Source organism: Rhinopithecus roxellana, chromosome 1 (genome assembly GCF_007565055.1).
Source record: "Rhinopithecus roxellana isolate Shanxi Qingling chromosome 1, ASM756505v1, whole genome shotgun sequence".
Classification (NCBI taxonomy): Eukaryota; Metazoa; Chordata; class Mammalia; order Primates; family Cercopithecidae; genus Rhinopithecus; species Rhinopithecus roxellana.
Genome location: NC_044549.1, coordinates 173576873 through 173592207, shown reverse-complemented (window position 1 = coordinate 173592207; position 15335 = coordinate 173576873). Strand labels below are relative to the sequence as shown.

Below are 15335 nucleotides of genomic sequence, written 5' to 3'. Positions count from 1 at the left end.
GCTCACGCCTGTAATCCCAGCACTTTGGGAGGCTGAGGCAGGCAGATCACGAGGTCAGGAGATCAAGACCAGCCTGGCTAACGCGGTGAAACCCCATCTCTATGAAAACTATGAAAAATTAGCCTGGCATGGTGGTGGGCGCCAGTAGTCCCAGCTATTTGGGAAGCTGGGGCAGGAGAATCGCTTGAATCCAGGAGATGGAGGTTGCAGTGAGCCAACATTGCGCCACCTCACTCCAGCCTGGACAACAGAGTGAGCCTCTGTCTCCAAAAAAAAAAAAAAAAAATCACCTGCAGTTCCATGCACAAGATCCAGCTTTTAGTCCACTACACAAACATGAATCTCCCTACTCTTGGTGTGTTACTACATTTTAATCACCTGTGACAGAAACTGCAGCCCAAGTTGGCTTAACCAACAAAGAAAATTAAACTTGGCATCACAAATCACACTACGAATTCAGACGGCCCACTAAAATGGATGGAATCCTTAGGCCTACAAAACTTCTAATATCATTCTGACCTATGTCTTCGCTGAGGCTGCATGTTAGCCCTTCAATCACTTGTCAAGCTCTTAGGTGCTTTATGGAAAACAATAAATTTTAAAATCCAAAATCTAATTTATTAGCAACACATACAGGCATATGAGTCTTACCACTGTGATTGCTGAACTCTGACGTAATATCTAAAGCCAGAATGGACTGAACATGTTAGATAAACACAGTTAATAATTATTTTGCTTCAATGAAGGAAGTCCAAAAATATCACATGGGTGTTTTACACTTGATCCGGTCTGCATGCCGCAGCTCATCTAGAACATTTCTGATATTCTCAACACAAACTTCTCCTCTGTGATGCTTTTTTGATGCAAGATTCCATACATTTTCAAATTCTTCATCAGAAAGCTTGACACCAATGTTACACAATATCTCTGCAATCTAGAAAAAGGCATTTAAAATGAATAGGCCATTATTTATGTTTTAAAATTTGTAATGAAAAATATCTTTATAATATCTAAGACTACGGATATTTTTTCCAAAAAAGTATGTGTGTGTATATATTTGTGTGTGTGCATGTGCTTGTATGTATATATATATATATATAATAAGGAAATATCAAAATTCTAATACTGTCAGCTCAGGAATAATTTTGTTATTATAAACATGAGGGTGTTCAAATACACTAGCCAATATATAAAGTTACTTTCAACTTTAAATGTCTCATTATTTTAAGGAGAGGTAGCAAAATTCAAGTAAAAAGGGTGAAAAAAGTAAAGAAGACTTGCTAGGTTTGAGTTTCATTTCAATCATTTATTGTCATTTTGGTCTTGTATATGTCACCTAAGCCACTTGAACATTAGTTTTGTTTATTTATTTATTTATTTATTTATTTATTTATTTATTTATTTTTGAGACAGAGTCTCACTCTGTTGCCCAGGCTGGAGTGCAGTGGTGTGATCTTGGCTCACTGTAGCCTCTGCCTCCTGGGTGAAAGTGATTCTCCTGCGTCAGCCTCCTGAGTAGCTGGGATTACAGGTGTGTGCTACCACACCTGGCCAATTTTTTTGTATTTTTAGTAGAGATGAAGTTACACTATGCTGGCCAGGCTGGTCTTGAACTCTCGACCTCAAATGATCCACCTACCTCAGCCTCCCAAAGTGCTGGGATTACAGGCATGAGCCACTAGGAATGGCCAAGTTTTGTATTCTTTATAATACGAACATTTATAAAATGTACCTAACTGGCCTGTTGGAACTTTAACTATGCGTGCAAATGGCAGACAGATAGTGTACCCATGATTAAGAGAGCACACTAAAAGAGGAGCATACTGAAAACCAGCAACCTTTGGTTACTAATAATCCTCTACAGTGATAATTATTAAAACAGATGAAGGTGGGGGAAAATATGCTTCTTATGTCTTAAGAAAAATATAAGAAAGGAAAGTAAGAACTAGTAGTGGGAATAAAATATGTGAAAACAAATTTTTTAAATGAAACTAAATTTAAAAGAAGCATTTACTATGAAGCATTCAGGAAAAAAAAGGGGGGGGGAATGAAAAGGTTAGACAGCGAATAGCCAAAGAAATAAAACAGTTGCCGAATACATCTATCAAACAGAATCTCAACAATTAAAAAATCCTCTAGAAATCATGTACCCTTGTGGGAAATTAGTGAAATTAAATACAAATTAAGTACTATTCAAATACAAATCAAATTCTGAAATTCAGAGGAGCAGAGCTGCTAGCAACTGCAGCTATAAAGCAAAAACACAATACCCCTATGCATAGCTGCTATTTTCCCCACCCACTGGTAGTTTAAAAAGGCCCCTGCAGAGTGAGCTCAGGAATGGTTTGAGTCAGTCTTGAGCATCCCCTACTTTCTCCTCTGCTTCTTCCCCCACTCCTTGGGAAGCTTTGCTCCAGTGGTTTGGCATTCCATCAGTAGTATGCTGACTACCTAACACGTCTACTGAAATCTATCCATCCTCAAGTCAACATTATTATTCCAAGCAGGTCTTTGACTTCTTACTTTTCGCCTAGAATTGTGGGATAAAGGATGACTTCCTAGTTAAAAGAATTTTTAGGCATTATGAAACAAGCAGGAGATTTCTGTTTCTTTTGGAAACCCTAAAGTTCTATTTCATAGGCCTTTTAGAGTGATTGAGGGAAGTGAAAACACAATCGGGAGGTTTTCTTCTTTGATCCGCAGGAAGGATACTGGGTTCCTCCTTTGGGGCCAGGCATCAGCCTCTGTCTCCCTTTCCTCTCTGCCCTGCCTCCATGCGAAAGAATTGCTGGAATGCATCTGCCATTAATTCGGTTAGTATTTAATAAGTTTCCAAGCCATCAATCCTTCATCTGAAGTCCGAGAAGGCATCATATGTCTTTTCCTATATCATTTCTAGCTCCAGCTATGAAGGTTCTGAAGAAGCAAGTACTCCCTGAATTACACCTGCTTTCCATAAGCACAGATGTAGACAGGCTAGTCTGAGCACTGCTATAAATCTCTAGCCCTCAGCACCCCAGTGGCTATTCAGACCTAGCTGGTTTTATAACCCTGGCTTTATAACCCATCTACAAAGAAGATCATCTCGGATATGGCATCATGTTTTCTGAGTCAAAAATAAATAAATAAATAAATAAGACAGATGTATGACCTTACCTGGGGTGTGGCAACAAGACAGAAAATTTTAAATCAATGCTTGTCACAGATAATCTGAGACATATGATACCAGTGGACAAGAAGAGTGGCAGAGTGACCATCCTCATGCCCACTCTTAGTTCTAGAGGCCCAAGGCCATCAGGATGCTTACATAAGGAAGGGATTGATCCTGTTCCTTTTCTCAACTAGAATCGTATCAAATGTTTTAGAAAAATATTTTTCTTCTTTACATGGACCATATTGAATGTACAATATGAATTTACTATTCCTGTCACAGTCTAAATTCTACCTCAAGAATTGTACCAGATGTCACAATCAAGTTGAGCATTATTCATCAAGAATCCTATCCTTGGGGATCCTGTAGACTTTTGTAAATGTAAAAAGCCAAGTTTTGAAAAGTCTAAAATAGTATTCGTTGACAGATAAAACATTTCCATTTTTGTATGCTTATATGCTATACCTCTTCTTTTGATCTGGTCTTGAAGAAGTCTCTTTCAAACACTCCTTTCTGGGCAAAGATGGTAGGATATAATAGTGAATATGCACTACCTTCTTCACCATAATTAGTTCTGTCACTGATGCGACGAATTCGGGGAGCAGGAATGTCAGATCGAATGGTTGGAACTCCACAAATGGGGTAACCTAGGTCATTGATGAGGAAAGAAAACCGACATTCTAAAACAAAGCTGTGTACACAGTAGCCACCAGTCACATGTGCATACTGAGCACTTAAAATGTGGCTAGGAAGAATTTTGGTGTAATCCAAATGTAAAATTCAAACATTTTAGTACAAAAAAGCAAAATATTTAATAATTTTTATATTGATTAGTTATTGAAATATTTTGAATATATATAGTATTAAAATAAATTTCACCTGTTTCTTTTTTTTTACATGGCTTTTTGCCGGGCGCGGTGGCTCAAGCCTGTAATCCCAGCACTTTGGGAGGCCGAGGCGGGCGGATCACGAGGTCAGAAGATCGAGACCATCCCGGCTAACACGGTGAAACCCCGTCTCTACTAAAAAATACAAAAAAAAAAACTAGCCGGGTGAGGTGGCGGGCGCCTGTAGTCCCAGCTACTCAGGAGGCTGAGGCAGGAGAATGGCGTAAACCCGGGAGGCGGAGCTTGCAGTGAGCTGAGATCTGGCCACTGCACTCCAGCCCGGGCCACAGAGCGAGACTCCGTCTCAAAAATAAAAAATAAAAAACAAAAATAACATGTCTTTTTTTTTTCTTTTTCTTTTTCTTTTTTTTTTTTTTTTTTTTTGAGACAGGGTCTCACTCTGTCACCCAGGCTAGAATGCAGTGGCCTGATCACAGCTCACTGCAGCCTTGAACTCCTGGACTCAAGTGATCCTCTCACCTCAGCCTCCCAGGTTGCTGAGATTACAGGAGTTTGCCACCATGCCCAGCTAATTTTTGTATTTTTTGTAGAGACAGGGTCTCACTATGTTGCCCAGGCTGGTCTTGAACTCCTCGCTTCAAGTGATCCTCCCACCTTGGCCTCCCAAGGTGCTGGGATTACAGGCATGAGCCACCATGCCCAGCCTGGTTTTCTTTAATGCTAAAAAGTTTGTAAATGCATAGATGACTTCAATTTTATTTATAGTGGACAACACAGTCTAAAGAGAATAACAAGATTTCATTACTCTAGAATGTATAGCATGTCTATAAAAATCCAACTGAGAAAAATATGTAAGTCCTCAGTCATATCCTTATTCCAAGGATGTGATCTTGATCAACATAAAATAGTTTTTCTATTGTAGAAAATACTTAGAAATAGTATTTCTAAGCATGATATTCATCATGCTTCATATTGATATATGGATGTTATGGGTTGAACTGTCTCCTCCCAAAATTTATATGGTGAAGTCCTAACCTCCACTACCTCAGAGTGTGACGTTATTTGGAAATAAAGTCATTTCAGGTGTAATTAATTAAGATGAGGTCACAATGGAGTATGGTGGGCCCCTAACCTAATATGGCTAGAGTTCTTGTAAAACGGAGAAATTTGGACACAGACATGAAAATGGGGAGAACACCATGTGAAGATGAAGGCAGAGATGCTGAAGAAGCCAAGTGGTGCCAAAGACTGCTAGTAAATCATCAGAAACCAGGGGAGAGGCATGGACAGATTCTCCTTTACAGTCCACCAGAGGAACCAATCCTGCTGACACCTTGCGTTTCAAGCCTCCAGAACTGTGAGACCATAAAATTCTGTTAAGACACCGGTTTGTGGTGCTGTGATACAGCACCCCCAGCAAACTAACATGGGGAATGAATATGCAGAGAAATGTTACGTAAAAGCTCTTTAAATATTTGAAGGCAGATATGTATGGAGCTAAGAATCATATGGTTTTAAAATCATCTAATATTAATACTTGGTGGAATCTGAATTACTACGATGTATAACATTCGATGTTCTGATCTATAATGGTTTCCATTTCATTAATATGTTCTGATCTATAATGGTTTCCATTTCATTAATATACAAAGAATCGTTTTACTTTGGTCATCATTGGCAATTGAGTTCAATCAACATTTATATGTGGGCCTCTCCTCCCCAGGTAGTTAGAATACGAATTAAATGCAAGGTACAAGGCTTTAAGAAACTTAGTCTAACGGAGAAAGGCAGGGGACAATGCAAGGGCAGACAAAGGACAGTTTGCTTCCACGTTTGTTGATGCTTTTAAAACTTTACAAATAAGTGACATACAAGTAGAAGGAACGGCTCCTACAACTGCATTGATCTCAGAAGAAGTTGTCTTATAGTAGTTGGAAACTTTATCACTTGGTCTCAGAAGTGTCCGAAGAGTCTTTTCTGCACCCCCTGGTTCTTTTAAGACAATATCTTCTGGCTTTATGAGGAGAATTGGTTCAGGTTCTTCAACATTAGCCTCAGTAGGGTTTACACAATCTGGTTTTCTACCTTTAAGAAAAAAAAAAGGAAAGAAAAAATGCAGGAATACATTACTACTTAGTGCGTGCTGCTCTGCAACAGGGTAAGTTTTCCCATCCAGTCTCTTCTTGCTAATGGAAACGGCTGGCATGACTCCTCCACTGACCCAACACCCAACTGTGGAAGAGTAAGTTCAGGCCAATGTCATACACCAAGAAATCTGAACGCAGCCTAATGTTTTCTTCTGCCACTCCACTCACTTTATTCTAGAATAAAGCTTTGAAATATGAGAGACCAAATCCGTTCATTTCTTTTCTTAAAAAAAAAATAAAATAGAGCAGGCGGGCATGGTGGCTCACACCTGTAATCCCAACACTTTGGGAGGCCGAGGCGGGCAGATCACCTGAGGTCAGGAGTTCAAGACCAGCCTGGCCAACATGATGAAACCCCTTCTCTACTAAAAATATAAAAATTAGCCGGACGTGGTGGCGGGCGCCTGTAATCCCAGCTACTCAGGAGGCTAAGACAGGACAATCACTTGAATCCGGGAGGCGGAGGTTGCAGTGAGCCGAGATTGCACCATTGCACTCCAGCCTGGGGGACAAGAGCGAGACTTCGTCTCAAAAAAAAAAAAAAAAAAAAAAGTGTATTTTAATATTTAACTTGAACTGCAGAGTTTTTTCCTAGCACTATGCCCTAGGGAGAAATAAGACAAGACATGCTTGTAGTTGAAAATTCCACACCTACTTGACTGGGGGGAGCGTGCGTTACAACATCGAGAGAGATGGTAAGAACTCACTGTGAGCTCAAGAACTGTTTCTGCAACTAATTCCTGACAAGTCAGTGTACAAAAGAAAACCCTGAGACAGAAGACTCTGTCCTCTTTTGCAGATTTGCTTTGCTGAGTCAATTCTGAAATTTAGGAATAAATTCCTGCAATCTTTTTCAGATCTGGTTGCTACATATGTACCACTAGAGAGCGCTGTGGTGTTTCCAGCTTTAGAAAAATTCTAAAGGTTCTGGGGGAGCCCAAATAAGGGTTGCAAAGGCAAGTGGCCTGCTGGTATTAGAGAAGGGTGGATACCCTGGCAAACTAGAAAAGACTTCCCTCTCTGAAGAACAAATTCCTCCCCGCAACCCCACCTCTCCCCACACTCAGTTCCTGCCAGTGGCTGCTATGAAAATGCTCAGGCCTACTGCTCCAGATCCTCTAATCCACTACCTCACCAAAAGTAGAAATCTGGACAAAGTTTGAAAAAGAATTTCTCAAAAAAATTGAAAGATTACTTACCCACTTTTCTCCAAAAGTCAACAGTAAGATAGAATTTGATATCAGAAAAATTTTGGCAGAACATTCCTGGGCCCCCTCTAGACCTACTGACCACAAACTTAACAGTTTCTGCCCTAAAATCATAGAAGATGAAAATCCTCAAAAACTCTATTGAAAATGGCTGAAGAAATTAGGATCCAAAAACCAGAAAAAATTCGAAGAATTATCTGGTCTGAAATAAGCTTTTCGTTCTACCATTACTTCATGAGTTGTGCCAAGAAGGAAGCTCTGTCACCCCATTTATGAAAGAGTTGGAGTAGAGCTGTTTTCTATAAAAAGCTTCATTAGGGCCGGGCACGGTGGCCCAAGCCTGTAATCCTAGCACTTTGGGAGGCCGAGACGGGCGGATCACGAGGTCAGGAGATCGAGACCATCCTGGCTAACATGGTGAAACCCCGTCTCTACTAAAAAAAAAAAAAATACAAAAAACTAGCCAGGCGTGGTGACGGGCCCCTGTAGTCCCAGCTACTCGGGAGGCTGAGGCAGGAGAATAGCGTAAACCCGGGAGGCGGAGCTTGCAGTGAGCTGAGATCCGGCCACTGCACTCCAGCCTGGGCGACAGAGCAAGACTGTGTCTCAAAAAAAAAAAAAAAAAAAAAAAAAAAAAAGCTTCATTAGGTAGGGAAGATTCTGATGCCTTCCTAGTGGATAGAATAGAAAGGCTAACCCATAAGGGCTCCCTCGCATCATCAGGAGAGACCAAAATTTGGTTTTGACTTCACAGAAAGGCATGACTCAAGAATAAAAGTGAAAATAGTAGTTATCTCCACTTTTTAGAAAAGAGACATCCCAAGAGGAAATAAAAATGTAAACATCTTTTTAAAAAGTTGAACCTCTAATAATTAAGATACAAAAATTAGGGTAGGCCGGGTGCAGTGGCTCATGCCTGTAATCCCAGCATATTGGGAGGCCGAGGAGGGAAGATCCCTCAAGCCAGTTCACAACCAGCATGGGCAACACAGTCACTCAAGAGGCTGAGGCAGGAGAATCACCTGAGCCCAGGAGTTCAAGGCTGCAGTCAGCTATGATTGCACCACTGCACTCCAGCCTGGGCAAGTAGAGTGAGACATTGTCTCCAGAAAAAAAAAAAAAAAAAAAGGTAAGGCAAATGAGGTATTATTATAAACCAACTAAAGTACAAGAATGTAAGAATGTTTGAAATAACACTCAACGGTAGTGAGATTGGAGTAAAACCTCACAGACTTAGCTGATAAAATTGCAAATCAGTAAAATCATTTAGAAAAGCAAAATGAAAATAGAGTTACTTCTGAGACAATAATAACAGTCATAAGAAATGAGAAATAAAAAGCTTTTTGAGATATGATCATTATGACATTATGCATATTACTTTTAAAATATCTAGAAACAGCCTAAATTTCAAAGAGTGAAGAAATGGCTTAGTAAATCATAATATATCAGCATGAGGGAACTGAAATGTAGTTCATAGAAACCAAAAAAGCATTTCTTCATTCCTTAGAAATATGAAAGCTGGCTGGGCATGTTGGCTCATGTCAGTCATCCTAGCACTTTGGGAGGCCAAGACAGGAGGATCACTTGAGGCCAGGAGTTCAAGGCCAGCCTAGGCAACATGGTGAAACCCTGTCTCTGCTAAAAATACAAAAAACTAGCCAGGCATGGTGGCACGCACCTCCTGTAATCCCAGCTACTCTGGAGGCTGAGGCACGAGAATCACTTGAGCTCGAGACACAGAGACTGCAGTGAGCCAAGATCACACCACTGCACTCCAGCCTGAGTAACAGAGCAAGACCCTGTCAAAAAAAAAAAAAAAGAAGAAAGAAGAATAAGAGAAATGTGAAAACTAAATTTTAAAAAGCCTTATATAGTACGTTCAGTGTTATTTTAGACATGCTTAAAATATGTACATATACACGTATGTGTATCTATACATGTAATGATGCAAGAAGATAAAATGTAGGCCAGAGGTATCCAACCATTTGCCTTCCCTGGGCCTCACTAGAAGAAGAAGACTTGTCTTGGGCCACACATAAAATGCATTAACAGTAAGGACAGCTGATGAGCTTAAAAAAAACTGCAAAAAAACTCACAGCGTTTTAAGAAAGGTTACAAATGTGTGTCAGGCAACATTCAAAGTTGTCTTGCACCACGGGTTGGACAAGCTTGATGTCAACATCATAATATTTGAATCAAAAGTAAAGATTATGCTGTTTCTCCTTTTTATACAAAATTTTTAAAATCTAATTTTGTGTCAAATTCTGTGTTTCCTGGGAAAGGGAACTAATTACTCAGATAATTGTTTTTAAACAGGTTTCTGAGAAACTGTCTTTCATATTTTGAGCTTCAGTGTAAGTTTTGTGCTTTTAATTTTTTTGAATAAATAGTACATGGTTCCAAACTCAAAAGATACAAAAACATAGGTTAAAAAGTGAGTCTCACTGCCACCCTGTCCCTCAGCCATCCAACTGCCTCTTCCTGGAAATAATAAACGTTATTGATTTTTTCCTACACTACCACAGATATTCTATGCACAAACAAGCAAATAAACACTATGTATATGTGTATATTTTTATTTTTCATATAATATTAAAGTTGAATATAGCTGAGCTCCTAGAAAAATTAAAATACAGAAGTCCATTTAAGAATTCAGTAAATGGCTAAGCATGCTGGCTCACACCAATAATCCCAGCACTTGGGGAGGCCAAAGCAAGAGAATCCCTTGAACCCAGGAGTTTGAGACCAGCCTGGGCAACATAGTGAGACCTCGTCTGTATTAAAAATAATAATAATAAACTTTCAATTATTTTGAAAAAATAATTCATCAAATCTTCAAGAATTAAATACCTTTAATAATGACCCTCTCTTCATACTCTTTAAGAAGCATTTTGTCTTTCCAGTTAAGAAAATTTGCAAATTCCAGATAGTTAATGAGGCCATCATTATCCACATCACAGTAGTCAAATAGCTGGTCCAGGAGCTTGTCATCTAAACTCAAGTTGGCCTGGTCACAAGCTTCCTGCAGCTCGGCTTTATCTATCATCCCATCTCCCTTCTGTTATACAGGAAGCAAAAGAACATAAAATGGGAGTTGTCTTCAAGAGCGGAGTAGGCAACATTATTTAGTTTAAGAAAAAAACAGCTTCATCACATACATTCAAAATTGTCTCAATTTTCACAGAAGAGGAGTCAAATATGCTGTTTAGACTGTGGTAGAGCAGTGTTACCATGATATGGTCTTGACGTTTCATGTGACCAATGGGTGTGTACTTTTGACAGCTCTCTACAACTGTTTATCCTTACAAAGTTTTTAACACCTTCTGTGTTTTAACCCAGCAATAAATGGCCCTTCATTTCATTGCCTGTTATTGAGGAGAAATTGGGGAGATAGTTGCAGGATAAGTTCACGGAGGTGGGTTCAAGGACAGTTGTCTGGTTTTGATAACACTCCTATGGGTAAGAGGGACATGCTCCCAATCTGATGGTCAGCCCCACTGTAACAAGTAACATTAAGATTCATCCTGGTAAGTAGGGGGAGGAGGGTGGAGGGAAAAAGTCTCACCTCTTTTCAGACAGCATTTAAAGGCAGAAGTACCTACACTGAGTATGAACAGAGGGAAATGTATAAGGGCTCTCAGCAGAAACTGGCTGATTCACTTAGGAGATGAAGGGACAGAGCACACAATGCTTGTTAAGGAAGAATGTTAACAACTGGGACATCTTAGCACTCAGCCCCTCCTGCAGTCTATCAAGCCAACCTTAAACCCATTCAGAGATGATGGCAAAGGTCCCAGTTTTCTTGTTTGTTTCTGCAGTGGATTCTGGCTGCTATAGGGGAGCTTTGGCCCCCACGGAGAGACTTCCCTGAGAGGAAGTAACTCCCAAGAGAAATCAGAAATGAGTCACTGCATAGTATTTAAGCTCTTACTGCCCAGGACTGGATTTACAATGCTGATGGAGGCAATCCCCTGGAGAATGAGAAACTGACTAGATGAATTATAAATTCTTGCAGTCAGACCCACAGCCCTGGAAAACTTCCCTACTTAACCCTTGTATTCAAACAGAATGAGAACTTAAAACATATGATCTTGACAATACAGCTGCAAATGCTCTGGATTGAAGTAGACTCCTTTATAAAAGTCTCTACTACAGGCCGGGTGCAGTGGCTCACGCCTATAATCCCAGTACTTTGGAAGCCTGACCAACATGGAGAAACCCTGTCTCTACTGAAAATACAAAATTAGCCAGGCATGGTGACACATGCCTGTAATCCCAGCTACTCAGGAGGCTGAGTTAGGAGAATCGCTTGAACCCAGGAGGTGGAGGTTGCAGTGAGCCAAGATCGCGCCATTGCACTCCAGACTGGGCCACAAGAGCGAAACTCCGTCTCAAAAACAAACAAACAAAAGTCTCTACTACAACCAAAATGCAAACCCACACTCATCCCTAGCTGAAAAGCAATGTGGGATGTGGCCGTTGAATCAAGAGATCTCCAAAACTGAAACAGATGCTGTCAATGATAACTTACTGCCTAACATGCAGGGCTTTGTGCGCACTGAAAACACTGGTGGTTTGTTTCATGGAGCTACCATGCCACCATCATGCCACTCAAAATCAAAGTAAATATTTCTTATTTACTGGTGCAAAGCCATTCTCTCCCTCTGCACCCTTAATGCCTCCCTCCCACAAGCCCTGATCTCAACTGCTTTAGGGAGAAAGATGATCAGAAGTAGGACCAAGGGCTCCAGGTCTTCAAGAGAGATGCATCTGTTCAGTGGGGTGAGATTCTCAACATTTTTATGGTTTGGATACAGTTCCCGAAATCATCATCATAGCCAGTCCTGGGAGAGGGTGGTAGGGAAGGATGTCCGAATTCAATTAATGGGGTTTGGGCAGAGGTTGCAGAGACGAATTAAAGATAACAATGTATTATTGCTATGGCTTCCCAGGCTGAATGTTTAATTGGTATTGATGCTTTCCATGTCTGTATAGTGAATGTTCGTATGTGACAGAGGGGATTATCCTGATCAAGAAGAGCCATGTATAGACAATTGTTAGTACCTTTGGGACCCCACAGCCCTAATGACTCCTTTGAGTCATGAGTCTATAACTGGTGGTTTTGCCAATTAGAGCCTCTGGAAAAGAAAAGCAACCTTCACTTGGAGGTGCACCATGAAGTTTAGGACTCATTGCCTCCCTAACTTAGTTACCAGGTAGACCTGTTTTGAAAAGCGGCTATTAGCCTGTCACTGAGCTCTTCTGGAAACCGAACACTAGACCCATGGAGGCCTTCTGACTCGCCAGCCGATAATCATTTTGAGGTGGGCCAACTTGGACTCAATGACTAACAGAATGAAAAAGGAGCAAACAAGCCTCATATGTCAAATGGAAATGGCATAGTCAAGAATACAGCCAGCCCAACTCCAGTAACATCTCAGCTTTACGTGTAAAAGGGTAGCAATATTTTTGTTGTTGTTATTGCTGCTGCTGCTGCTGCTGCTGCTGCTCCTGAGACAGGCTTCAATCTGTTGTCCAGGCTGGAGTGCAGTGGCATGATCATAATTCACTGTAGCCTCAAACTCCTGGGCTCGGGTGATCCTCCTGCCTCAGCCTACCGAGTAGCTGGCACTACCCCTCCTGGCTAATTATTTTTGTTTACTTGTAGAAATGGGGTCTCACTATGTTACCCAGGCCAATTTCAAACTCCCAGCCTCAAACTATCCTCCTGCCTCAGCCTCCCAAAATGCTAGAATTGTAGGTGTGAGCCACCACACTCAGCTGAGAAGTGATCCCTTAGAAAAAAAAAAAAAGAACTTATTCACCACTCTGTCATCTGAAGCAAAGCCACTGGCTCAAGGGGGCCCTCAATTCACAGAACCTCCTCTAAATGCCTGCATCTGGTTCACTTATAATTTGGCTAAGCTGAAACCTGGTGGTCTTCACTGAACTAAAGTAAAGGCCATTCTCATGGCTCTGGCCAATACTCCCCTTGATAAACCTGTTATATTTTTACTGACTCTTGGGCTGTTGACTGTGGCCTACCTGTTTGGTTTGCCACTTGGAAAACAAGACTAGCAGATTGAAGACACCCCTTTAAGGGACTGCAAACTACAGGATAAAAATTATAGCTAGTGATTGAACTATCTGGGTAGTTCATGTAGATACTCACCATAAGCATGGGAAAAATTGGAATCAAATTGCTGATGAAGCCTGAACCATGCAGATCGCCAACATTGCTGCCTGTACATACGTGGCAACAGACCCCCATTACACACAGGGCACAAGGTAAAGGACTCTATGTTTCTAATGCAGAAGCCACCACTACATGCCAAACTTGTGACTGCCAGAAGTTGACTCATTTGTCTCGTGGTGAGAGAGGGCACATCCCACATAGGGATCTCCCTCATGCTCCTGACAGACTGACTATAGTGAACCTTTGACCCCTCCCCCCTCAGAGCTATCAGTGGTGCCACACCAATATTGACACTTATTCAAATTATGGAATTGCCATTCCAGTCCAATCATATGGCTCTAGTCCCAGCAGTAGGACCCATAAAGTTAAGTTAATCTGGGTTATGCATTTTGCTTTCTGGAACATTTTCAGTCTGTCAGTGGGGTGCACCCTATAGCACAAAAGCTATTCAGCAGTGAGCTATTAGTCAAGGTATTCAATGAACTTTTCTTACTCCCTACCACCCATTGTCATATGGTATTATTGAGCATTGGAATGGCCTTCTCAACCAGCTCCTGGTGCCCACATTTTAGTAAAGCTGTTCGGTCACTCAATGCAGCTGCCCCCAGAAAGGACTCATTCTATCTCAGCTGCTTCCTGAATAATAATCAGAATAAAAGGGACAGGGGTTATAAAGACTTCTTTTGAAAATTGGGGTTACTGCCATGACTATTCCTGGACATGGTGCATCTTTTCTCCCCCTAACAGCAATCCCGTGCCCATAGGGTTGGTCCACCCTTTTGGTAGCAACCAGGCATAAAAAGGATTCCAGGAGGTTCAAAGTTAATTCTATTTCAGCCACCTGATTTTCTTATTGGGTTGACAGTCCTTGATCATAGGATAATAACCACTTGGTTGAGTATACCTCTCAAAAATCAGCGTGAGAACTGGGAGCAATAGCTCACATCTGTAATCCCAGCAACATGGGAGGCTGAGGCAGGAGGATCACTTGAGGCTCAGAGTTCAAGGCTGCAGTGAGCTATGATGGTGCCACTGCACTCCAACCTGAGCAACAGAGTGAGACCCCCATCTCTAAAATAAAATAAAATAATAAAATAAAATCAGTATGTTCCATCCCAGTAGTTGTAACTTCACTTTTTTCCCAATCATATTCTCTATTTTCTTTTTTTTTTTTTTCTTTTTTTTTTTTAGATGGAGTCTCACTTTGTCGCCTAGGCTGGAGTGCAGTGGTATGATCTCAGCTCACTGCAACCTCCGCATCCCAAGTTCAAGCAATCTCCTGCATCACCTTCCCGAGTAGCTGGGATTACAGACATGTGCCACCATACCCGGCTAATTTTTGTATTTTTAGTAGAGATGGGGTTTCACCATGTTGGTCAGTATGGTCTCAAACTCATGACCTCAGGTGATCAGCCTCCCAAAGTGCTGGGATTACAGGCGTGAGCCACCATGCCTGGCCCATATTCTCTATTTTCACCTAGACCTTTTGTTTGTAAAGGTCAGGTATAAAGGGACCAGGGATTTCTTAGAAAAGTTCCAGAGATCTGTTTTATTCTCTTTTATGCCTGACCTTTCCAGACAAAAGTTCTAGGTGAAAATAGGAGATAAATGGGGAAAAGGTGAAGTTATAGCTACTGGAATGGGATACCCTGATTTTGTGGCAATAAGGGGAGAGCAGCAACCAAGCTCTTGGAGAGAGAATACCTTATACCCAGGATGTTCAGGGGGGTGAGGGACACTATGATATTCTGATTTTCAGCCCACTCCTGAAGACTGCATCATAAG

At 41.1% G+C, this 15335-nt stretch overlaps 1 protein-coding gene across 2 annotated transcripts in view; it reads right to left on the bottom strand.

Annotated features, from left to right (window-relative positions):
• Window positions 1–596: 596 nt before the first annotated feature.
• The window catches only part of EFHB (EF-hand domain family member B), a 69426-nt gene continuing 54687 nt past the window's right edge, over window positions 597–15335 (bottom strand). The window contains exons 10-13 of one of the 2 annotated variants that reach the window (XM_030938816.1): window positions 10205–10412; window positions 5872–6084; window positions 3617–3798; window positions 597–934 (exon numbers count right to left, since the gene is read on the bottom strand). In XM_030938816.1, coding sequence (XP_030794676.1) covers window positions 761–934; window positions 3617–3798; window positions 5872–6084; window positions 10205–10412 — 777 coding nt within the window. In that variant the 3' untranslated portion in view covers window positions 597–760. The remainder of the gene's footprint in view (window positions 935–3616; window positions 3799–5871; window positions 6085–10204; window positions 10413–15335) is intronic. The other variant, XM_030938820.1, reaches the window with a different exon arrangement.